A 27069-nucleotide genomic window follows, 5' to 3' on the forward strand; every position below is an offset into this window, starting at 1 on the left:
TGCCAGAGGCAGTAGTAGAGGCGGGTACAATTTTGTCTTTTAAAAAGCATTTGGACAGTTACATGGGTAAGATGGGTATAGAGGGATATGGGCCAAGTTCAGGCAATTGGGACTAGCTTAGTGGCATAAACTGGGCGACATGGACATGTTGGGCCGAAGGGCCTGTTTCCATGTTGTAACTTCTATGACTCTATGATTCTAACCCTCTACACCCACCCTCTGTCTTCTGTCGTCAAGCCAATGTTGTATCCAATTGGCTACCTCATTAATCCTTTCTCATTGCACAATACCCAGTCTAGGATCACCTGTTCTCTAGTTGGTTCCTCAACGTATTGGTCTAGAAAGCCATCACGTACACACTCCAAGAATTCCTCCCCCACAGTATTATTGCTAATTTGGTTTGACCAATCTATATGTAGATTAAAGTCACCCATGATTATCGTTGTACCTTTCTTGCATGCGTCTCTAATTTCCTATTTAATGCCCTCCTCTACATCTGCAGTACTGTTTGGGGGCCTATGGACAACCCCCACCAACGTTTTCTGCCCCATGGTGTTTCTTAGCTCCACCCATACAGATTCCACATCGTTATTTTCTGAGCTAATATCCTTCCTCACTATTGCATTGATTTCCTCCTTTACTTACAATGCTACCCCACATCCTTTCCCTTTTTGCCTGTCCTTCCTAAATATTGAATACCGCTGGATGTTAAGTTCCCATCCTTGGTCACCCTGCAGCCATGTCTCCGTAATCGCAACTATATCATAACCGTTAATATCTATCTGCGCTGTTAATTCATCTACCTTATTGCGAATGCTCCGCGCATTTAGACACAATGCCTTTAGACTTGTCTTTTTAAGATTTCTAGTCATCTTGATTTTATTTTGCACTATGGCTCTATGTTTTTCGCCCCTGTTTTCTCTGCCTTCCACTATTGATTCTTCCCTTTCTGTCTTTTGTTTCTATCCTTGTTTCCCCCTCCTCTGTCTCCCTGCTCAGGTTCCCATCCCCCTGCCATTCTCGTTTAAACCTTCCCCAATAGCACTAGCAAACACCCCCACGAGGACATCGGTCCCGGTCCTGCTCGGGTGTAACCCGTCCCGCTTGTACAGGTCCCACCTTCCCCAGAACCAGTCCCAATGTCCCAGGAATCTAAATCCCTCCTTCCTACACCATCCCTGCAGCCATGCATTCATCTGGTCTATTCTCCTGTTCCTATACTCACCAGCATGTGGCACTGGTAGTAATCCTGAGATCACTGCCTTTGAGGCCCTGCTTTTTAATTTATCTCCTAACTCCTTAAATTCACCTTGCAGGACCTCATCCCTTTTTTTTACCTATGTCGTTGGTACCAATATGGACCACGACTACTGGCTGTTCACCCTCCCCCTCCAGAATGCCCTGCAGCCGCTCCGTAACATCCTTGACCCTAGCACCAGGGAGGCAACATAGCATCCTGAAGTCACGTTTGCAGTCGCAGAAACGCCTATGTGTTCCCCATACAATTTAATACTCTATCAATATAGCCCTACTGCTCTTATTCCTCCCCTCCTGTGCAACAGAGCCACCCATGGTGCCACGAACTTGGCTTTTGCTGCTTTCCCCTGATAAGCCATCTCCCCCAACAGTATCCAAAGCGGTATATCTGTTTGAGAGTGAGATGGCCCCAAGGGACTCCTGCTCCACCTGCCTAGTCCTTTTACTCTGCCTGGCGGTCACCCACTTCCTTTCTGCCTGCGTAATCTTTACCTGCAGTGTGACCACCTCACTGAACGTGCTATCCACGATAATCTTACCATCGCGGATGGTCTACAGTGCATCCACCCGCAGCTCCAGCTCCGAAATGCGGTTAACCAGTAGCTGCAGCTGGACACACTTCCTGCACACATGGTCGCCAGGGACACTGGTAGTGTCCATGACTGCCCACATCCTGCAGGAGGAGCATATCACGAGTGCGAGCTTTGCTGCCATGACTTGCCTTAGATTTACACTGCGTTCACCCCGCGGACTCTGTTCCCACTCTCGGGACTCTCCTTTTACACTGCGCTCACCTCTCGGACTCTCCTTTTACACTGCGCTCGCCTCTCGGACTCTCCTCCCGCTCTTGGACTCTCCTTTTACACCGCGCTCATCTCTCGGACTCACCATTTACACTGCGTTCCTCGCGTACATGTGTGTGCCTATGTCTTATTTTGCTGTGTGGAGTTCCATTCTGACTTTACTGACCTTGAATTTGTCTATTTGAAGCTGGATGGGTGGCTACCTTAATTCTGGGCATTTAGAGGTGGTTAGAACCTCTGTTGAAAAGCTAAACTTCTCCAATGGATCAGTTGTAAATTACAGCAACTTGCATTTATATGGCGCCTTTCATATAGTAGAATGTCCTAAAGCGCTTCACAGGAGCGTAATCAGACCAAACATTGACACCGAGCCAAAGAAGGAGACATTGGGACAGGAAACCTTGGTCAAAGGGGTGGTTTTAAGGAGGGGAAAAAGGTGGAGAGGTTTAGAAAGGGAATTTCAGACCTTTGGGCCTATACAGCTGAAAGCACGGCCACCAGTGGTGGGTTGAAGAAAGTGGAGGATGGACAAGAGGCCAGAGTTGGAACAATGCAGAGTTCTCGGAGGATTGTTGGGCTGGAGGAGGTTATAGAGATAGGGAAGGGCAAGGCCATGGTGTGATTTGAACATGAGGATAAGAATTTAAAAATGGAGGCAATGTAGGTCAATGGGCACAGGGATGAAGAGGACTTGATGCGGGTAAGGATACTGGCAAACAGAGTTATAAAATCTGCGCAGCACAGAAGACCATTCGGCCCATTGTGCCTATGCCGGCACTTTGATAGAGCTATCCTATTAGTCCCGCTCCTTTGCTCTTTCCCCGTAGCCCTGCAAATTATTCCTTTTAAGTATATATCCAATTACCCTTTGAAAGTTACTATCGAATCTGCTTCCACCATCTTTTCAAGCAGTGCATTCCAGCTAAAAACAACTTGCTGCGTAAAAAAAATCCTTCTCATCTCCCCACTGGTTCTTTTGCCAATTATATTAAATCCGTGTCATCTGGTTACCAAATCAGTTTCTCCTTATTTACTCTTATCAAAACCCTTCAGAGTTTTCAACACCTCTATTAAATCTCCCCTTAACCTTCTCTGCTGTAAGGCGGACAAGCCTAGCTTTTCTAGTCTCGCCACGTAACTGTAGCTGCTCATCCCTGGTATCATTCTAATAAATTTCCTCTGCACCCTCTCCAAGGCCTTGACATGCTTCCTAGAGTATGGTGCCCAGAATTAGACACAATGCTCCAGCTGGGGCCTAACCTGTGATTTATAAAGTTTTAGCATAACTTCCTTGCTTTTGTATTCTATGCCTCTGTTTATAAAGCCAAGGTTCGCGTATGCTTTTTTAACAGCCTTCTTAACTTGTTCTGCTACCTTTAGAGATTTGTGTACGTTCACCCCCGATCTCTCTGTTCCTGCACCCCCTTTAAAATTGTACCATTTATTTCAATTTGCCTCTCCTCATTCTTCCTACCAAAATGCATACCTTGAATAGTGCGGTGAAGTAATTTGCCACTCACAACATTCCACATACTTTTCACCCTGAAGCGCAACTTCTGCAGCCAGTGGCATTAACTGCTACTTCAGTTTCTAAATGTTAGTGTCCTAGCTCTCTCAGGTTATCTAAGAGTGAAGGAAGTTTTTGAGGTCAGGTGGTTATTCTAAAGTTGCTCATACAGTTAATAGCTGTTCAGCTCTGCTCATTGGCATTGTTAAAAGGCAGAGAATTGTGCTGGCATCCGCGGCCGAAACCCTGATATGTGCTTCCGTTACGTGAAGCTCTGTGATGGGACTATTAATTTATAAGCTCTACTCCCTAATGTTCAGTGCACCTTCAAAAATGTTAATATGTAGGAAGTTTATTGCCCAACCCGTTTGCAGTTTTGTAGTGTGTATTTATCAGGATGGTCTGGAGCTCACAAAAGAAGATTTGGATGTGGATATCCGCTTCTAGCCAGATACAGTTTTACGCTTTTTTTCAAAAACCAGGCTGTAAAAGTTTTGTTTTTCTATAGATTTCTACAGTTTGTTAATATTTCGTATCTTCATAGAAATTACAGCACAGCAGGAGACCAATTTGCTCATCATGTCTGTGCTGGTGCTAGTCTTCATCTGGAGCTTTCTACTATAATTCCATTTCCTTGCTGTTTCTTGCAAAATAAATATAATGCTGTGTGTTTAAATAGGTTTATGATCTAACTCTTTTTGATCATACAAGTTTTCACAGCTGTGCCATTGCAAAATGCCCACCACAGACCTGCTTAGATCAACTAACTCGCTATAGATTGGGGATTGACCCTGTCCTTCTTAGTCTGTAAGGCTATACTGCTGCCTAAATTCACTGAGGCAACATTTTCATGATGTTACATCACTGTGGACTTGATACCATATTGATACCATTATAGCATTGCAAATACAAATGGGGCTTTTGTGATTATGTCATTGATGGTTACAGAGTTTTTTTGTTTTCCTTCTCAGTCGTTTATAGTATCTTTCCATTGTCTTCAGGCACAATCTTAACCCACCATACAAACAGCAGGCCATTATGTTTTTGGGTCTTTTCCTGCGCTTTTTACTTTAGATATTTCAGCTTACTTATTTTAGAATATTTGCCTATTTTCCCCAAGTTATTTTTTGCAACCATCCTCAATCTTCCACAAATGATTTTAAAAGAAAATATTGAAAATATTCAGGTTTCATCTCTGCCTTACAATGGTCTTCTTCTCAAATTTTATTATTTGTAATAATATTTGTAAATTTGTATTTGCATTAGGTTCCACTCTGAACACAGCATTGAAGTATTCTGTAGATTATAATCTTTCCCCTTCCATAGATTGTACCATCTTTTCTCTAAAGGACAATCCAAGATATCCCACATGCGTACAGAATCTTTCACCTCAAGGATCTGACACAACCTGTTCAATACCTTGATTTCAGTGAAGCGATCCTATTTACATAGCATAATCCCTACTCAGGAAGTGGTGCTGATTGTTGGAGGCTCTGCCTTTTGGATGATGTCACTATTCTTGGACGAGCAAGGAGTTCTCCTGATGCCCTGACCAAGATTCGTCCCTCAACCAACACCAGCAAAAACAGATTATCTGCTCATTCATTAGTTTGCTGTTTGTGGCAAATTGGCTGCGGCGTTTGTCTACATAACAACAGTGGCTGCATTCAAAAGTAATTCATTGGCAGTGAAGCACTTTGGGACATCTTGAACAAAGTGTGTTTGTTCTTTCTGTGGATGACAGGAGGAATTTCTTCAGAGGGTTGTAAACCTTTGGAAATCTCTACCCCAGAGGGCTGTGAATGCTGAGTCATTGATTATATTCAAGGCTGAGATGGATAGATTTTTCGATTCTACGGGAATCAAGGGATATGGGGATTGGGCGGGAAAGTGGAGTTGAGGTCGAAGATCAGCCATGATCTGATTGAATGGCGGAGCAGGCTCGAGGGGACGTATGGACTGCACCTGCTCCTATTTCTTATGTTCTTATGATTGTGTTCTTGTCTACTTTGTTTTATTCTTTTGGACATGAACATGTATATTCCATTATGATGAACCACTTAGCAATAAGGAACATGACTTAGGAGGGGAATCTATCAGGTTACACAAAGCTACCTAGCTTTTCATTTTGGCATGAAAGCTGCACCTGTGGCTGTGATACTGTTTCATTCCAACTCCCTGCTCAAGTGGGTGATGCCACAGTTACCATCTGAGTAATGTCATAACGTGCAAGTCGCCATGTTTAATATTTACGGTTTTAATTTTTAAAATTCATTTTGGAGATATGGGCATCGCTAGCATTTATTGGCCATCCCTAGTTGCCCTTGACAAGGTCGTGGTGAGCCTTTTTCTTGAACCACTGCAGTCTATTTGGTGAAGGTATTCCCACAGTGCTGTTAGGTAGGGAGTTCCAGGATTTTGACCCAGTGAACATGAAGGAATGATGATATATGTCCCAAGTCAGGATGATGTGTGACTTGGAGGGGAATTTGTAGGTGATGGTGTTCCCATGCACTGCTGCCCTTGTCCTTCTAGGTGGTGGAGGTCTTGGTTTTGGGAAGTGGACCCTTAAGTGAATAAGCTATTAGTTTATACAAGTACTTTTGGTTATTTTGAAGACTGACCTAATTATTGGAGGATTTTAAATTGGTGGCAAGGTTGATTGTGGGAGACAAAGGTTTTCATAGCATCAGGACATTTTAGTAGCAACCAAATTGAAATTCATAAAATTCATCAACAACATCTTGAGAAAAAATAAATATGTGCAAACATGTCTTGGAATGGCATGTTGTTGAGAATTACTAACATGCCCATTGCTGTCTAAAGGTACAGCAACCTCTTAATGTGACAAAAGTAAAATACTGCGGATGCTGGAAATCTGAAATGAAAACAGAAAATGCTGGAAGTAATGTGATTCTAAAGGAGATTCTGAAAAAGTGACCTCCTGTGCATGTTACATTTTTGGGCTGTGATGCTAGTTCTGTCATGAACAAGAAAAGCTACATGTCTCTCAAAAGAAACTGTTTTGTAATGGGGTCTGTGTAGATCAAGGAGCATGTTAACTGCTGTGAGGCAGACAAAGAACATTTGACAGGTCTGGAGCAGAGCCAAAAAAGTATTCCTCGAAGGCTCAAAAGGAACACATCCACTTTTTTTCTCTTAATAATTGTAATCAGGATCAATCTTCAGTGACTCGTGATACATTAAAATGATTCGGGCACTCAAAAATTAGAGACTGCCTTTGTACTAGACTGTTAACAGAATTATATTAAGGCTGCTGGGTTTATGATTCAAAATTCTGCAGTTCAAACAATCTCTCCTTAATCCTTCAACTTCTGCTTGGTCTTGTTGATGGATTCAAGTATTTTTTTATATAAGCTTTATCTTCATGAAGCCAATCATTACAAATCCATACAGGAAAGCTAACAAACAATTAACAATTAACTGTCAAGGTATAAACATATTAGGGGTAGTGTTGCGAGGTGAAGTTTCCAGCGTGGAGCCTCTGTCATCGGGAGTGCTGGTCAGAGAATTGGCCCAATAGTTTTGTAGCTGTACGTTTTCTTAGCACAACTTTTATAGGAGGATACATAAACTGACAGCACAGTTGTGCATATTTATATACTCATTTTACATGCTCCAGGGATTAAGCAGCCATGAAGGAGGAAAGTTGGAAATGGAAGCACAGGGGTTGGCATACCGTCTTTAAGGACATTGTTGGGGGTTGTGTCACTTTCCTTGTGCACCTGGGAAAAGGTGATTGTGTACTTCCATTTTCTTTTTTAATTAACATATTGGACAAACTGAAGCCCTCCATACTGTGATTGAGTTAGTGAAGTGAGATTCTTATTTGACATTAGTATTGACATTAATTTGACTGCGACTTTCATTTGAGTTAGTTTATCAACATAATATCAAAATAGGTACAGCACAGGAGGCGTACATTGGGCCCATGGTGCCTGTGCCGGCTCATGAAAGAGCTATCCGATTAGTCTCATCCCCATGCTTTTTCCCCACAGCCCTGTAAATTTTTTCCCTTCAAGTATTTATCCAATTCCCTTTTGAAAGTTACTATTTGACTTAAATGTAGGGGACATGATTAAGAAGTTTGCAGATGATACAAAAATTGGCCGTGTGGTTGATAGTGAGGAGGAAAGTTGTAGACTACAGGAAGATATCAATGGACTGGTCAGGTGTGCAGAAAAGTGGCAAATAGAATTCATTCCGGAGAAGTGTGAGGGAGAAGGATTTGGGGAGGGCAAACAAGGCAAGGGAGTACACAATAAATGGGAGGATACTTAAAGGTGTAGAGCAAATGAGGGACCTTGGAGTGCATGTCCACAGATCCCTGAAGGTAGCAGGACAGGTAGATAAGGTGGTTAATAAAGCATATGAAATACTTTCCTTTATTAGCCGAGGCGTAGAATATAAGAGCAGGGAGGTTATGCTGGAACTGTATATAACACTGGTTGGGCCACAGCTTGAGTACTGTGTACAGTTCTGCTCACCACATTACAGGAAGGATGTAATTATACTAGAGAGGGTACAGATGATGTTGCCAGGACTGGAGAATTTTAGCTATGAGGAAAGATTAGATAGGCTGGGATGGTTCTCTTTGGAACAGAGGAGGCTGAGGGGTGATTTAATTGAGGTGTACAAAATTATGAGGGGCCTAGATACAGTGGATAGGAAGGACCTATTTCCCATAGCAGAGAGGTCAATAACCAGAAGGCATAGATTTAAATTAATTGGTAGAAGGATTAGAGGGGAGCTGAGGAAAAACTTTTTCACCCAGCGGGTGGTAAGGGTCTGGAACTCACTGCCTGAAAGGGTCGTAGAGGCAGAAACGCTCAACTCATTTAAAAAGTATCTGGATGTGCACCTGAAGTGTCATGACCTACAAGGCTACGAAGACCAAGTGCTGGAAAGTGGGATTAAGCTGGGTGGCTCATTTTCGGCTAGCACGGACATGAAGGGCCGAATGGCCTCCTTCTGTGCCGTAAATTTTCTATGATTCCATGATTCTATTGAATCTGCTGCCACCACCCTTTCAGGCAGTGCATTCCAGATCATAACAACTCGCTGCATAAAAAAATGTTTCCTCATGTCTCCTTTGGCTCTTTTGCCAATCATTTTAAATGATGTCATCTGCACACATTCGATCAAGAGTACGAGATCCCACCTTTCATTAAATCATTCTACATTAACAAGACCATGCAGAACATTGGCTTCACTGGGTTGATGTACTGTTTGGCGTACAGATCAGAAAAGTCTCTGGGTTGTTCCTTGGTCTTTGCTGATTTAGCTACCTCAACCATGATAGCAAAAAGGGGATTACAATTGGCCTCAGTGAGTTCAGGCTATGGAAAAGAAAAATGAACCATAGCGAACTACTACTTAGTGACCCTGCTGGAAAGTGCACTTGCATCAGTGCCTGGTGAGAACAGCATGAGGTTTGGTTGTGATGCCTTATGTGGTTGAACATCCCTCTAAGACTTTTTTTTTATTCGTTCATGGGATGTGGGCGTCGCTGACGAGGCCAGCATTTATTGCCCATCCCTAATTGCCCTCGAGAAGGTGGTGGTGAGCCGCCTTCTTGAACCGCTGCAGTCCGTGTGGTGACCCACAAAGGCCATTTGGGTCAGGTCTACCTCTCAGCAGGCATCACTGCCATTAACCATAAAGGGGTAAGAGGAGAGTATCAAACGGGAAAAAAATATAGCAACTTATTTTCTGTTTTTGTGATTATATTTACATTTTTACTACCTCAATTTGTAGCAGCTTACATCAAATCACATGGACTTTAAATGGTGTGCTTGGTAGAGATTTTTTTCTCCTGGCTGCCTTTGTACTCATGAGATTTATTTCTATTTCCCAGAGATTCACAAGCAAGAGAGCCAGAAGAAAGGAATTCAGCTGTATGACACACCCTATGAACCTGAAGGGAATGGTGTAGCCTCAGACACAGAGAGTGTTGCTAGTTACCTAAGAGAAAGCAGGTTACCACAAGATGACGATAGGCCTGCAGAGGAATATGACCAACCATGGGAGTGGAATAAGGTTACAGTTCCAACACTTGCAGGTACCTGTTCTAATTTAACTTTAGATATGCAACTCAACTGTGGGGAAGTGCAGAGTGTTTCACCTCCAGTGCATTAATGAGTCAGAGTGACATCATCATGCATCTTAGTGGGCCTTAATGTTTGTACCCAAACCCTTCATATCAGGGCGTCAGAGAGAGACATGCAATAGGCACGAGGAGGTAAATACTTCTTTCTTTTAATGGGACCAGCAGGACAATCATTCGAGCTTGAGGCCTTTTGACTGCTGTATTTGGACAACAGCTGGAAAGCTCAAATCCAGTGGCAATTACTTCTGTTGCAGGCCTCTCAGGACTTTCCTCTCCTGCTTCCGGGCACAGGCCCCACCAGGGAGTGAGCCTGCACCAGGAGATCATCGGACCGACATACATTAATGACTTGGACTTGGGTATACAGGGCACAATTTCAAAATTTGCAGATGACACAAAACTTGGAAGTGCAGGGAACAGTGAGGAGGAGAGTGATAGACTTCATGAGGAATATGATCAACCATGGGAGTGGAATAAGGTTACAGTCCCAATCCTTGCAGGTACCTGTTCTAATTTAATTTTAGATGTGCAACTCAACTGTGGGGAAACGCAGAGCGTTTCACCACCAGTGCAATAATGAGTCAGACACTACCACCGAGGTCAGTCTAACCTCGGTGGTGGGCAAATTATTGGAATCAATTCTGAGGGACAGGATAAACCGTCACTTAGAAAGGCACGAAGTAATCAAGGACAGTCAGCACAGATTTGTTAAGCGAAAGTTGTGTCTGACTAACTTGATTGAATTTTTTGAGGAGGTAACAAGGAGGGTCGATGAGGGTAGTGCATTTGATGTAGTCTACATGGATTTTAGCAAGGCTTTTGACAAGGTCCCACATGGCAAATTGGTCAAAAAAGTACAAGCCCATGGGATCCAAGGGAGCGTGGCAAGTTGGATCCAAAATTGGCCGAGTTGCAGGAAGCAAAGGGTAATGGTCGATGGGTGTTTTTGAGACTGGAAGGCTGTTTCCGGTGGGGTTCCGCAGGGCGCAGTACCAGGTCCCTTGCTTTTTGTGATATATATTAATGATTTGGACTTAACTGTAGGGGGCACGATTAAGAAGTTTGCAGATGATACAAAAATTGGCCGTGTGATTGATATTGAGGAGGAAAGCTGTCGACTGCAGGAAGATATCAATGGACTGGTCAGGTGGGCAGAAAAGTGGCAAATGGAATTCAATCCGGAGAAATATGAGGTAATGCATTTGGGGAGGGCAAACAAGGCAAGGGACTACACAATAAATGGGAGGATAATGAAACGTGTAGAGCAAGTGAAGGACCTTGGAATGCATGTCCACAGATCCCTGAAGGTAGCAGAACAGGTAGACAAGGCGGTTAAGAAGGCATATGGAATACTTTCCTTTATTAGCCATGGCATAGAATATAAGAGCAGGGAGGTTATGCTGGAACTGTATAAAACACTGGTTAGGCCACAGCTTGAGTAATGTGTACAGTTCTGCTCACCACATTACAGGAAAGATGTAATTGCACGAGAGAGGTTACAGAGGAGATTTACGACAATGTTGGCAGGACTGGAGAATTTTAGCTATGAGGAAAGATTGGGTAGGCTGGGGTTGTTCTCTTTGGAACAGAGGAGGCTGAGGGGTGATTCAGTTGAGGCATACAAAATTATGAGGGGCCTAGATAGAGTGGATAGGAAGGACCTATTTCCCTTAGTAGAGAGGTCATTAAGCAGGGGGCATAGATTTAAAGTGATTGATGGCAAGATTAGAGGGGAGCTGAGGAAAAATTTTCTCACCCAGAGGGTGGTAAGGGTCTGGAACTCACTGCCTGAAAGGGTGGTAGAGGCAGAAAGCCTCAACTCATTTAATAAGTATCTGGATGTGCACCTGAAGTGCCGTGACATACAAGGCTACGGACCAAGTGCTGGAAAGTGGGATTAGGCTGGGTGGCTCATTTTCGGCCGGCGCGGACACGATGGGCCGAATGGCCTCCTTCTGCGCCGTAAATTTTCTCCGATTGTATGAAGAGGATACAGACAGGGTGGTGGAATGGGCGGACACGTGGCAGATGAAATTTAACCCAGAGAAGTGCGAAGTGATAGGAAGAACAAGGAGAGGCAATATAAACTATGGGGTACATTTCTAAAGTGGGTGCAGGAACAGAGAGACCTGGGGGAATATGTGCACAAATCGTTGCAGGTGTTAGGGCAAGTTGAGAAAGCAGTTAAAAAAAGCACACGGGATCCTGGGCTTTATAAATAGAGGCATAGAGTACAAAAGCAAGGAAGTTATGATGAAGTGGTTTGGCCACAACTGGAGTATTGTGTCCAATTCTGGGCACCACACTTTAGGAAGGATGTGAAGTCCTTAGAGAGGGTGCAGAAAAAATTTACTAGAATGGTTCCAGGGATGAGAGACTTCAGTTACATGGATAGGCTGGAGAAGCTGGGGTTGTTCTCCTTGGAACAGAGAAGGTTGAGAGGAGATTTGATAGAGGTGTTCGATATCATGGTGGTGAAGGGAGTGAATGTTTAGGATGGTAGATGGGGTGCCAATCAAGCGAGCTGCTTTATCTTGGATGGTGTCGAGCTTCTCGAGTGTTGTTGGAGCTGCACTTATCCAGGCAAGTGGAGAGTATTCCATCACACTCCTGACTTGTGCCTTGTAAATGGTGGAAAGGCTTTGGGGAGTCAGGAGGTGAATCACTCGCCGCAGAATACCTAGCCTCTGACCTGCTCTTGTAGCTACAGTATTTATGAGGCTGGTCCACTTACGTTTCTGGTCAATGGCGACCCCCAAGATATTGATGGTGGAGGATTCGGCGATGATAACGCCGTTGAATGTCATGGGGAGGTTGTTAGACACTCTTGTTGGAGATGGTCATTGCCTGGCACATGTCTGGCACGAATGTTACTTGCCACTTATCAGCCCAAGCCTGGATGTTGTCCAGGTCCTGCTGCATGCGGCTGTTTCATTATCTGAGGGGTTGCGAATGGAACTGAACACTGTGCAATCATAAACGAACATCCCCATTTCTGACCTTATGATGGAGGGAAGGTCATTGATGAAGCAGCTGAAGATGGTTGGGTCTAGGACACTGCCCTGAGGAACTCCTGCAGCAATGTCCTGGGGCTGAGATGATTGGCCTCCAACAACCACTACCATCTTCCTTTGTGCTAGGTATGACTCCAGCCACTGGAGAATTTTCCCCCTGATTCCCATTGACTTCAATTTTACTAGGGCTCCTTGGTGTCACACTTGGTCAAGTGCTACCTTGATGTCGAGGGCAGTCACTCTCACCTTACCTCTGGAATTCAGCTCTTTTGTCCATGTTTGGACCAAGGCTGTAATGAGGTCTGGAGCCGAGTGGTCCTGGCGGAACCCAAACTGAGCATCGGTGAGCAGGTTATTGGTGAGTAAGTGCCGCTTGATAGCACTGTCAACGACACCTTCCATCACTTTGCTGATGACTGAGAGTAGACTGATGGGGCGGTAATTGGCCGGATTGGATTTGTCCTGCTTTTTGTGGACAGGACATACCTGGGCAATTTTCCACATTGTTGGATAGAGGCCAGTGTTGTAGCTGTACTGGAACAGCTTGGCTAGAGTTGCGGCTAGTTCTGGGGCGCAAGTCTTCAGCACTAAGCCGGGATGTTGTCGGGGCCCATAGCCTTTGCTGTATCCCATGCACTCAGCCGTTTCTTGACGTCACGTGGAGTGAATCGAATTGGCTGAAGACTGGCTTCTGTGATGGTGGGGATATCGGGAGGAGGCTGAGATGGATCATCCTCTCTGCACTTCTGGGTCAAGATGGTTGCAAACGCTTCAGCCTTGTGTTTTGCACTCATGCGCTGGGCTCTGCCATCATTGAGAATGGGGATGTTCATGGAGCCTCCTCCTCCCGTTAGTTGTCTAATTGTCCACCACCATTCATGACTGAATGTGGCAGGACTGCAGAGCTTTGATCTGATCCGTTGGTTATGGAATTGCTTCGCTCTGTCTATAGAATGTTGCTTCCGCTGTTTAGAATGCATGTAGTCCTGTGTTGTAGCTTCACCAGGTTGGCACCTCATTTTTAGGTACGCCTGGTGCTGCTCCCGGCATGCTCTTCTACACGCCTCATTGAACCAGGGTTGATCCCCTGGCTTGTTGGTAATGGTAGAGTGAGGAATCTGCCGGGCCATGAGGTTACAGATTGTGCTGGAATGCGCCTCATGGATGCCAAGTTCTGAGCTGCTAGATCTGTTCTGAATCTATCCCATTTAGCATGGTGGTAGTGCCACCATTGTGTCTTCAGTGTGAAGATGGGACTTTGTCTCCACAAGGAGACTAGCTGGATTGCTCTTGCAGAGAGCCGGCACAGGCTCAACGGGCTGAATGGCCGCCTTCTGTGCTGTAACCATTCTATGATTCTATGCAGATGACCAAAACCTGGAAATACAAATGGGTTTAGGTTAGGTTGGGCAGAGCCCAATCTTGTCCTTATCTGAGCCACTGGGAATTACATAGCTTATAAATAAACTTTTTCTGCTTACTGCATTATTACATACATCCAGGTAGCTTCACTGAGAATTAAAACAGCCTTTCATGTAATTTAGACTGGGGAGTAATTTAAGTATTTATTTGTGTGTGAACATGCATATGTGCATGTGTGAGAGTGTGGATATATAAGGGGTAATTTGTCAATGCTCTGCTGCTGACACGGACCATCATGAACAAGAAACGTGGATCGGAGAATCGGGACTTTGGTGTTATAGTCCTAACTCCGATTCGTGCTTGCACTTAAGAAAGACCTGTGCTGGCAGAACAGCCTTGAAATATTACCCACATAAAGAGAACCAAAGGTTTATCAGTATGTTCTAATAAAAGACTTAGTGGGGGTTAAATTGGTTACCCCCCGAATCCAGGTGCGGGCATTGCGGTGCACGATTAGCCCGCGCCCGGTGATTCCGATGCAGTCAGCATGTTAGATTCGTGCTGCCTCCTCGTTTATCTGATAGTAGCGCATCATCAAGGCCTGGCTGCGATGTTCTCTCCAGCTTCGACACTTCTCACCAGCAGGGGAGTCCAAATCTCGCATGTGTTCTCTTAAAGGCAGCCTGCACCACTTAAAGACAGCCTGCACCATATATATAATTGCAAAATATAAGATACAGGTCTGCACAGAGTCTGAACGGAGATCAGACATCACACATGTAAAGCACAGATGCAGATCCTGTCCATATGTTTATAAACTGGTAAATTATGTTAAAACATTGAATAAAAGTTGCGCACTACTAAATCCCACATCTTCCAATCTGCGTGCCAGATCTCATCAATCTGCCGATCTGAGTTTGTACCAGGCATGCGAGAGAGCGTGCACCAAGATTCTGTGCTGATGCACTGGAGACCTTGGTGCAAGAGGTGGACAGAAGAAAGGGCATCCCATATCGCAGGAGGGCAAGTGGCCCTCCAGACATATGTTCAAGAGGCAGTGGAAGGCAGTAGGGGACGAAGTCAATGCCAGGCGCATAGCACCACGAACATGGATGCAGTGCAGGAAGAAGTTCAGTGCTTTAATACGAATGGTCAAGGTGAGTGAGGTCAACTGTCAAGTGACATCTACCAACTGCACCACTAGTCGCTTCCTCAGATCCATATAATACACCCCCCCATCACCCACCTACCAGCAAATTCTTTCAATCAGTACTCAACTCTTCCAATCAGATGCTTCCTCTGACCCTCACACATTACCACTGTTTCAAGCCACACACCCACAACTCTCAGGTCACGCACACTGGCAGCTATTCGACCATGACAGGCACATCACCCAAACATTCTGCAGGACACTCACCGACACACGTCCCACTTTCTCGCAGGAGAAGGTGGCGCATAACAGGAGGCAGCAAGTGGCAATGGCATTTAGTCCCTCGAGCCTGTTCCGTCATTCAATGAGATCATAGTCGATCTGTGACCTAACCTCATATCCCTTAATACTCTTGGTTAACAAAAATCTATCAATCTCAGACTTAAAATTAACAATTAAGCTAGCATCAACTACCATTTGCAGAAGAGCATTCCAAACTTCTCCCACCCTTTGCGTGTAGAAGCCTTTCCTAACTTCACTCCTGTAAGTCCTGGCTCTAAATGTTAGGCTATGTCCCCTAGTCCTAATGTTCAAGCACTAATCCAGCAACTAACCTATAGATCCTGCATGGTCCCTTTAAATAGCACTGATGGGGATCCTCCAGACATGTTTAGCTGGTCGTGATTAAGACAGTGCGTTGGCTGCAGCGTTAAGTACCAAAATGGTGTCTATCCCTTTAAATAAGCATTGCACACTGATTGAAGTCGTAGTCTCCTTACTTTACATGCTGCCGGCATTTGTTATCTGTGCCTGCATAAAACCCTTTACCAAGGTGGCATCTGGTGCACGTCACGCTAGAAACGGTGTACGCATTCCAACGCCATTTTGGAACTTAAGGAGGCCGCGTAGCGACAACGCAACGGGCACTACATGACCAAATTTCTTGCCCATTATTTTATGCACTTGTGCAGCTTGAAACAAAGTTAAAAAGGTAGAATTAATTAGAACACTGGGTGACCAATATTGTAGTTACTATCAAGCACATATTGAAAACCTCAGTAGTGGGGAAAATTCCCGGTCACTACCAATGTTCCCTCAAATTTTTTTCGGCCATGGGCTGAATGAATTTGGGTTTGTGCACCGATATAAAGGGTGTGTGCGCCACCGTAAAAAAAATCACAACTTTGAATAGAACATTTTTTTTAGAAAACATTATTCAGGGTATATAACAGAACAAATGTACAAAGTAATGGATAATTGTAATAATTTAATGTTATATTGGCTGATAAATTTATATAATTTATGAAATGGGTTTCTTAAGTTGCATTAGGATTGAGCAGACCAGTCTTGTTATATTTTATTAAAAATTATCTGATGGGGACGATTCCAGTCAGCTTTTTGTTGAATCAGCTTAATGACTGATTCAAACAGAAATAAATCGTGTGCAATCAGAATTTTTAAATTGAGTCAGAAATACAAAACAGCTGTCAAGCTCCCCCCGCCCCCCGACATTGAATCTTCAGCAGGGTTTTAAAAAATTATTGCATTACAATTGTACATCTTGCATGTCTCATTAATTTTGGCTGCCTCTGTGTAAGGTCATGAAGAACCTGAACTGAGGGAGGCAACGGACAAAGATAAAAAGAGACAATCCTTGGGGCAACTGAGGGTTTTTGGATAGCAGCTGTATAAAACAATTTAAATCAACTTCATTGTTTTGATTACAATGTACCAGCATGATTGGAAAGTATATTTTAACACAATTGCAGAAGGATCTTTAATAACAGTATTACACTTGATCTGTGTCAGAATTACTTAATATTAATATGAAATTGACAAATGATTATTACAATATGCCACATAATTTGGGTATATTTGTAGTTTACTTCAGATGCAAATGTCGAATAGGATGGTGACAAAAACTGTTAATTGCACTAATCGGAGACTCCCTCCAATGTTATTTGATACAAATGCCTTAAATATATTTGTTTTTAGACTAAAGTAACAGTTCTCCACAATTTGCACTAGAGGTGAAAAGCTTTCATTTAATTGAACGCATCTCCTCACTGAATCTTTACTGAATCCTCATGTGCTGAAGTTTGCTAATTGGAAACTCAAATCAGTTATATCATGAAGGGATGGAAATAAATATATGTATATATAAACTTTTACACTACTTGTCCAATGAATAAATATATATAAATATATAAATGTTTATGCTATTTATCCAATATATATAAATATATATAAACTTATACACTTTTTGTCCAATTAGTATATATTTTTATATAATACATATAAACTTTTACACTACTTCTTCAACATATATATATAAACTGTTACATTATTTCTTTAATATATTTTATATATGTACACATTTACACTATTTGTCCAATGAATATATATATGTCCATCCATTGGACAGTACATTATTTGTGGAGACCAGTCTCTGAGCAGCTGTACCACTGACCTGCACTAAACACCGACATATGCGGTACAACACTCCCGTCCAATCTAACTTTAACTCCCGTCCTTGCTGAAAAGTGATCGGTAGCTGAGACCACCTCAACAGCGTCTCCACCAGAGAGCACTGGTTTGGTGTGCAGATAGAATGATGACATGTGCGGCACATAACAAACTGCTGCGCAGCCACGCAGCTTAGAGGAAACAGTAGTTGCTACTAGTGCACTGGCAAAATGCAGTATTGCTAAAGTAGCAATATTTTCACATGGGCACTGGTCAGTGTTACTGATTCATATTTGTGCAAATAGCTCTGTCATTTGCTTAATTAAAGGAGTGCAGTCTGTGAAGAGAAACAATGTCACCTCTGGTTCAGAAGACAGTTGGGTTTCTTAATATAGGTGAACTTTTGGCAGAGTGGGAAGCAATGTACAGAATACATTAATCTGGTCTTCTGGCTCCGTACCTCCGACAGCAGGAGCTTCATTCTTCAGCTGTTTTGGAACCTGTACTATACAGATTCTAACCACTACAGTTGCAGTATTGTAGTAAACATGTAAATGATATGTTTCACACTACCAGTTGAGAACCTGATTAGTGATCGCTCCTCATTCTGTAGTGCCAGCTGGGAACTGGAATGAAGCTGCCAGGTATTTGACACCACCAACTGTGACCAAGAAAGTAGGTACAACACATTAGTCAGATTTCTCCCATGGAAAAACTAAAAGCACTTTCTTTTTGAGTGGAGAAGCATTGAATGTGAGAAGAACATCCTCTGCGTGTTCACTTCCAGTCCTTCCACGGCACAGTGAGTGCACAAACTACTTGGAAGTGCAGTTTACTGCTGTAAATCTGAAATGTGCAGCAAATCCCCTTGCCCCCTATCCCCTACAATAGGTTTATGCACTGTAACGTGTTTGTTTATCTTTAAAAGCACACTCAATTTTCTGGCTGCATTTTGCTCTCCCCCATGCTGGGTCTCTGCTATTGTGATTTAATTCCAACTAGATTTGTAAAATTTGCATCATTATTATTACAGATCTGTATTCAGTTCTGGGCACCGCACCTCAGGAAGGATATATTAGCAATGGAAAGGGTGCAGTGCAGATTCACCAGAATGAAACCAGGGCTAAAGGGGTTAAATTATGACTAAGCTTGTATTTCCTTGAACGTAGAAGATTAAGGGGTGATCTAATTGAAGTGCTTAAGATGAATAAAGGATTTGATAGGGTAGATAGAAACCACTTGCTCTGGTGGGGGAGTCCAGGACAAGGGGGCATAACTGGAGACTGGAGGGAAGTGTGCAGTAGTGTCCCCTGGTGGCCGGTGTTGCTCACTGCTCTTTTAGATATATATTAATGACCTAGACTTGGGTATACAGGGCATAATTTCAAAGTTTGCAGATGACACGAAACTCGGAAATGTAGTAAACAGTGAGGAGGACATAGACAGACTGGTGAAATGAGCAGACGCATGGCAGATGAAATTTAACGCAGAGAAATGTGAAGTGATTCATTTTGGTGGGAAGAATGAGGATAGGAACTAAATGGTACAATTTTATAGGGGGTCCACAAACAGAGCGTCCTGGAGGTGTACTTAAACATGTCTTTGAAGGTGGCAGGACAAGTTAAGAAGGCTGTTAAAAAGGCATACGGGATCCTTGGTTTTATAAATAGAGGCATAGAGTACAAAAGCAAGGAAGATATGCTAAACTTTTATAAAACACTGATTAGGCCCCAGCTGGAGTATTCTATCCAATTCTGGACACCACTCTTTAGGAAGGATGTCAAGCTGTCAGGGCCTTAGAGAGGGTGCAGAGGAGATTTACTAGAATGGTACCAGAGATGAAAGACTTCAGTTACACGGAAAGACTAGTGAATCTGGCATTGTTCTCCTTATAGCAGAGAAGGTTAAAGGGAGATTTGATAGAGGTGTTCAAGATCATGAAGGGTTTTGATAGAGTAAATAAGGAGAAACTGTTTCCAGTGGCAGAAGGGTCAGCAACCAGAGGACATAGATTTAAGGTGATCAGCAAAAGAGCCAGAGGCAACATGACTTAAAAAAATTTATGCAGCGAGTGGTTATGATCTAGAATGCACTGCCTGTTAGGGTGGTGGAAGCAGATTCAATAGTAACTTTCAAAAGGGAATTGGATAAATACTTGAAGTGGAAAAATTTGCATGGCTATGGGGAAAAGAGTTGGGGCGTGGGACTCTTTGAAAGAACCGGCACAGGCACGTGGGGGCAAATAGCCTCCTTCTGTGCTGTATCATTCTCTGATTCTTTGATAACCTTAAAATTAGAGCTAGGCCATTCAGGGATGATGTCAGGAAGCACTTCTTCACACAAAGGGTGGTGAAAATCTGGAACTCTGTTCCCCCAAAAAGCTGTTGAGTCTAGATCAATTGAAAATTTCAAAACTGAAATTGATAGATTTTTGTTAGGCTAGGGTATTATGGAACCAAGGAGGGTAGATGGAATTAAGGTACAGATCAGCCGTGATCTAATTGAATGGTGGAACATGCTCGAGGGGCTGAATAGCCCTATACCTGTTCCTATGTTCCTATTTCTGTGAAATTCCACAGAATAATCGTTCACTTGCCCTGTACAACTATAACTGTCAGTACTCATGCATTATATGCACAGCACAACCATTTACTAGCTGGCTCCTTGTGTTTTCTCCAATGCTGGCTTCTCCAGGTTCATACAGTGCTACATATTTTGTACGCAGTGAAATGTAAATAGGTTTGTACAGTAATATTTATAATTTTCTATATAAATGCAAGTTCGCTCTTTCTCTTTGTGCAATTCACGTGAGATCTGGAACCGAGTGGTTCTTGCGGAACTCAAACTGAGCAGGTTATTGGTGAATATGTGCTGCTTGATAAAGCTGTTGACGGCTCCTTACATCACCATGCTGATGATTAGGAGTAGGCTGATGGGGCTATATTTGGACATGTTGGAATTGTCCTGCTTTTCATGAACAGGACATACTTGGGCAATTTTATAAATTGTCGGGTAGATGCCAGTTTTGTAGCTGTACTGGAACAGCTTAGCTAAGGATCACAGGTCTTTAACACCACAGCCAGGCTATTGTCAGGACCCATAGCCTTTGTTGTGTCCCGTGCACACAGCCATTTCTTAATGTCATGTGGAGTGAATCAAATTGGCTGAATACTGGCAGCTGTGATGGTGGGGACCTCAGGAGCAGGACCAGGAGGATCATCCACTCAACACTACTGGCTGAAGATGCTTGCGTGCACTTCAGCCTTGTCCTTTGTATTTACTATTGTCTGCAAGGTTGATTCAGACCCCTACTGTTGGAAAAGTAACATGCATTCTGGCTTTCTCCACGTTCTTGGTAAATAGTGCAGATATGCTTTTATACCAGCTTGTACAAGATGATAACTCCACAATTTTAGAATTAACAAAATAAATCATCAAAAATAAATACAGTACTCAATTTCAGAAATAGTCTTTACTCAATGAACACAAATTCAGTAGCTTTGTAGAAAGAATTGAAACATTGAAGAGTTTTGAACAACAGTCTACATACTGCAACATATGTAGATTTTATGAATAAGAAGTGAACACGAAGTCAGTGCCTTTTCTGTTTCGTACTTCAAGAACTCGCCACGAGGAGGAGCTGAACTGGATCAAACAATGGTTGCTGCTTAAACTATGATGGTGGGTTAGGACATTGCCACTTCATCTTGAGGTATGGATTCAAATTCAGTCTGAAATGATCAGATGAAAGTCTCCTCCTCCCATTGACCAAAGAGTTTGTTTACAGAATATGTTTGCGTGTATTTATGCTAATTCCTTTTTGCGAGCTTATCCACAGCACTAAATTGCCCACAGTTCAGCCCAAAATGGCATTAAATCAGCAGTCTAATTCAGATGGGTTGCGCACACGGCTGGTTTGGGAAATGAAGATGTGGCACACTGTTAGAATAGGGGGTGCCCTTCTACGATTGTGGTTAAGATACATTGTTGGGTCAGGGTAGAGGATAATTATTATGCAGTGGATTTGTGCTACACTTGATCTTGGATGTTTGACACTGATAGTGACAAAAATGGAATACTGTTCCATTCTTCAGCACCGGCATTCTGATGAGTGCAAAAGTTGAGTTATTTTTAAAAGAAAGAAATCCAACAAGGTCCATGTTTCTTTGTTCACTTCTGATATTTGAAACAGGAATTTCACCGTACTACATATGTTCCTGGTTAATCACATGACCTGTGGACCTTGTTTGGATGTATCAGAATCCATAGCATTGATCCAGAGTTGGGCAAAGCTTTTTGACATGATGTATCACCAAGATGTAGAAATTAGACCAGCGCTCTTTCTCATATCTGTGCCTTGTGGGTTATGATAATGTGGGTTAATGTGAGTATTTTTTGCTCTTATTGGCACTGGGTTTTTCTCTTTTTTTTGCCTCTGCCAGGAGATTACATGGCTGTTGGGGGTGGGTAGAAAGTGTCTGGTCACGATATCCCAGGCACCTGGAGTGTGGGGCAGGCTTGATGAACCAGCTGGTCTTTTCCAGTCCATCATTTTCTTGTTCATTATTGGAAAAGGGCTAATTTCAGTGAGTTGAAAAGGGATCTGGCCCAGGTGGATTGGAAACTAAGATTGGCAGGTAAAACATTAAATGAACAGTGGCAGGTTTTCAAGGAGGATATAGTTCGGGTACAGACTAAACACATTCCTAATTAAGGGCTTCCAAAACTAGAGCTCACTGGGTGACTAAAGAAATTGAGATTAAAATGAAACAGAAAAAGAGGATTTATGATCAGTGTCAGGTTCATATTATGGTAGAGAATCAATCAGAATACAGAAAGCACAGAAAAAGGAAATAAGGGGCAAAGAGATTATATGAGAAGATTAGCGGGTAACATAAAAGGGAGCATTAAAGTCTTTATAAACATATAAAGAGTAAAAGGATAGTCAAAGGAAGTGTGGAGCCGATTAGGGACCAAAAAGGAAATGTTCTTGTGGAGACAGAGGACATAGCTGAGGTACTAAATGAGTCTTCATAGAAGAAGAGGATGCTGCCAATGTCACAATAAAGGGGGAGGGGGTACAGAAATGGGAAAGGATAAAAATAGTTAAAGAGGAGGTACTTAAAAGGTTGGCAGCACTCAAAGTAGAAAAGTCACCTGGTCCAGATGGGATGAATCCTAGGTTGCTGAGAGAAGTTAGGGTGGAAATAATGGAGATTCTGGCCACAATCTTTCAATCCTCTTTGGATATGGGAGTGGTGCCAGAGGACTGGAGGATTGCAAATATCACACCCTGGTTCAAAAAAGTGGGGAAGGGATAAACCCGCTAACAACAAGCCAGTCAGCCTAACATCGGTGGTGGGGAAACTTCCAGAGACCATAATCCAGGACAAAATTAACTGTCACTTGGAAGAACATGGGTTAATAAATGACAGTCAACTCAGCTTTGTTCAAGGCAAATCATGTCTAAAGAACTTGATTGAATTCTTCGATGAAATAACAGAGAGGGTTGATGTTGTGTATATGGACTTTCAAAAGGTGACTAAATGTGGGACTAATTGGATAGCTCTTTCAAAGAGCCGGCTCGGGCACAATGGCCTTCTTCTGTGCTGTATGATTCTATGTAGGGAGGATGTTTCCACTTGTGGAGGAGTCCAAAACTAGGGGTTATAAAAATAAGATAGTCACTAATAAATCCAATAAAGAATTCAGGTGAAGCTTCTTTACCCAGAGAGTAGTTAGAATATGGAACTTACTACCACATGGAATAGTTGAGGCTAATAGCATAGATGCATTTAAGGGGAAGCTAGATAAGTACGAGGGAGAAAGAAATAGAAGGATACGCTGATACGGTTAGATGAAGTAGGGTGGGAGGAGACTCTTGCGGAGCATAAACACAGGTATAGACCAGTTTGGCCGAATGGCCTGTTTCTGTGCTGTTAATTCATTGTAATTTCCGCAGAGCTCTCCTTATCTCCTGCTATAACTTCAGTGGAAACCCTGGAGACACAGCATAAATGGCCATTTTTAGCAGTTTGTAATTTCTCTTGGGGTTCTGCTGAAGCTACGTGGGAGATCGGGAGAATCCAGGCAACAATTCCAGGAGGATATATTTGAACCCTAGGTATGTCATTTCATCCACACACTCAGTATTTTCTTTGTCTTTCCTCCTAGTGTTTAACCTTACATTTATCCACATCTGTTACTTGATCGTCCATTCTGTTAACCTATCTATGTCATCCTGAAGTCTTTTACAGTCCACCTCTCTATTCACCAAATCTCCTACTTTTGTTTCATCACCTAATTTGGAGATTGTGTTCCATTAACTCAAGTCCAAATCATCTAAATATATGTACTGAGAACAAAAGTAGACCCAGCACTGACCCCTGGGATACATCGCTTCCAATCCTTCTCCAATCCGAGCAACACTCATTTACTGTACTTTTCTCTCCATATACCATACACCTGAATTCTTCTAACAAGCTTCTTATGAGACACCTTCTGAAAACCCCATATACATTATGTTGACTCATTCCCTTTATCTATCCAATTGGTCACTTCCTGCAAAAAACTGTATTGAATTTATTTAACATGACTTGCCTTTAACAAATTTGTGTTGCTGTTCTTGATTAACCCATACATTTCTAAATAATCATTAATTTTATTTCAAACCATGGATTCTGAGATTTTGCCCACAATTGACGTTAGATTAACTAGTCTGTAGTTTCACAGTTTATCCTGTTCTCCCTTCTTAATCAGGCATTTACGTTGGCTATTCTCCCACGTAGCTTCAGCAGAACCCCAAGAGAAATTACAAACTGCTAAAAATGGCCATTTATGCTGTGTCTCCAGGGTTTCCACTGAAGTTATAGCAGGAGATAAGGAGAGCTCTGCGGAAATTACAATGAATTAACAGCACAGAAACAGGCCATTCGGCCAAACTGGTCTATACCTGTGTTTATGCTCCGCAAGAGTCTCCTCCCACCCTACTTCATCTAACCTTATCAGCGTATCCTTCTATTTCTTTCTCCCTCGTACTTATCTATGGCATAGTATGGCCAATGGCATAGTTTCCGTTGTGACCCAAGCCCCTGCTATCTCCTCTGTGATGTGGAGATGCCGGTGATGGACTGGGGTTGACAAATGTAAAGAATCTTACAACACCAGGTTATAGTCCAACAATTTTATTTGAAAATCACAAGCTTTCAGAGATTATCTCCTTCGTCAGGTGAGCGTGGGACTCCTTGAACGTTTCGCATTTATAGTCAGAAAACAATACCTGGTGATTACAGATAATCTTTCCAACTGCCCGTTGTCAAGGCAATCAAAGTGTTCAGACAGAGAGGTGTTACCTACAGGACCACCGAATATACAAACGGCCAGAACACAAGACAGAGAGAGAGAGGGAGAAACATCCGAAAGGAAGAGAAAGACAGAGGATGACCCGTTGTATTAAAAACAGATAACCTTTATTCGCTGGTGGGGTTACGTGTAGCGTGACATGAACCCAAGATCCCGGTTGAGGCCGTCCTCATGGGTGCGGAACTTGGCTATCAATTTCTGCTCGACGATTTTGCGTTGTCGCGTGTCTCGAAGCCCGCCTTGGAGAACGCTTACCCGAAGATCGGTGGCTGAATGTCCTTGACTGCTGAAGTGTTCCCCGACTGGGAGGGAACCCTCCTGTCTGGCGATTGTTCCGCGCAACAATCGCCAGACAGGAGGGTTCCCTCCCAGTCGGGGAACACTTCAGCAGTCAAGGACATTCAGCCACCGATCTTCGGGTAAGCGTTCTCCAAGGCGGCCTTCGAGACACACGACAACGCAAAATCGTCGAGCAGAAATTGATAGCCAAGTTCCGCACCCATGAGGACGGCCTCAACCGGGATCTTGGGTTCATGTCACGCTACACGTAACCCCACCAGCGAATAAAGGTTATCTGTTTTTAATACAACGGGTCATTCTCTGTCTTTCTCTTCCTTTCGGATGTTTCTCCCTCTCTCTCTCTGTCTTGTGTTCTGGCCGTTTGTATATTCGGTGGTCCTGTAGGTAACACCTCTCTGTCTGAACACTTTGATTGCCTTGACAACGGGCAGTTGGAAAGATTATCTGTAATCACCAGGTATTGTTCTCTGACTATAAATGCGAAACGTTCAAGGAGTCCCACGCTCACCTGACGAAGGAGATAATCTCCGAAAGCTTGTGATTTTCAAATAAAATTGTTGGACTATAACCTGGTGTTGTAAGATTCTTTACATTTATCTCCTCTGTGATTTCTTTCAGTAGCCTATGGTAGATGCCATCAAAGCCCAGAGACCTATCCACCTTGAGTTCTGCTGTTTCTTTCAGAACTAATTCCTTTTCTACAATTATCTCTAACAATTGTTCCTTACCTTCCTCTAGTAAACTTATGTTCTCATTTCCACCATCATTTGAAAAAGTCATCATTTGACTCTTTATTATTCTTTTCTATTCTTACACTGAAACTAATTGTGATGTGGACACTGTTTCCCAATTGTTCTCACATTCTCATCAGTCTGTAGTTCCACTTAATTTCGCAGAACTAAATCACCAGTGCTTGTACTAGAAATATTTTGATTTAGGAAGCAGTCCTGGATGCATTCAAAATGCATTCCACAGTTTGATCATGTACATTACCTTTATTGCAGTCTATCTTAGGATAATTAAAATCACCCAATATTAAAATAAAAGAAAGACTTGCCATTTATATTGCGCCTTTCACGACCTCAGGATGGCACAAAGCACTTTACAGACAACTAAGTACTTTTGAAGTGTAGTCACTTATAATATAGGAAACGCGGTAGCCAATTTGCGCACAGCTAGCTCCCAAAAAGCGCAATGAAATAAATGACCAGATAATCATTTTTTGGTAGTGTTGGTTAAGGGATAAATGTTGGCCAGGACACCAAGAGAACTCCCCTGCCATTCTTCAAAAAGTGCTTTTACGTCCACTTGAGAGGGCAGATGGTTTAACCTCTTACCCGAAAGAAAGCACCAAATTGCTGTTTTCATTGTGTCTAAAGTCCCCTCCCCACAAAGCGTTTTGTTTTAAAATGATACCACAACTTTATTGCATATCAAGCTGCAGCTGGTTGGTTGTCTTGGCTTGCCTAAAGGTAATGGATTTTTAACATTGATAAAAGATGGACGATGTCATTTTGACTATCTCTTCATATTGGTTGTTCGTTATTGATTTAATATAGTTTTTACTTCAGGACATAATGTGTTTCCTGATAAGTTTCTGGAATCTGTTCAAGCAAAAAAAAAATCACGACCTTATTTTAGCTAAAATAGCTTAGGTCTACCATTGTCTTGTATTTTTCTCAAACTACCAGGTGTAGTTCAACTTAATGATCTAAGAA

General features: G+C 42.8%; 1 protein-coding gene across 1 annotated transcript in view; it reads left to right on the top strand.

Moving 5' to 3' along the window:
* Nucleotides 1–27069, top strand: part of LOC137321176 (SH2 domain-containing adapter protein B-like) — a 258374-nt gene that overhangs the window by 175770 nt on the left and 55535 nt on the right. Inside the window, exon 3 of the mRNA XM_067983450.1 lies at nt 9446–9649. Within this exon, the coding sequence (XP_067839551.1) occupies nt 9446–9649 (204 nt within the window). The remainder of the gene's footprint in view (nt 1–9445; nt 9650–27069) is intronic.

Source organism: Heptranchias perlo, chromosome 4 (genome assembly GCF_035084215.1).
Source record: "Heptranchias perlo isolate sHepPer1 chromosome 4, sHepPer1.hap1, whole genome shotgun sequence".
In the NCBI taxonomy this organism is placed as follows: domain Eukaryota; kingdom Metazoa; phylum Chordata; class Chondrichthyes; order Hexanchiformes; family Hexanchidae; genus Heptranchias; species Heptranchias perlo.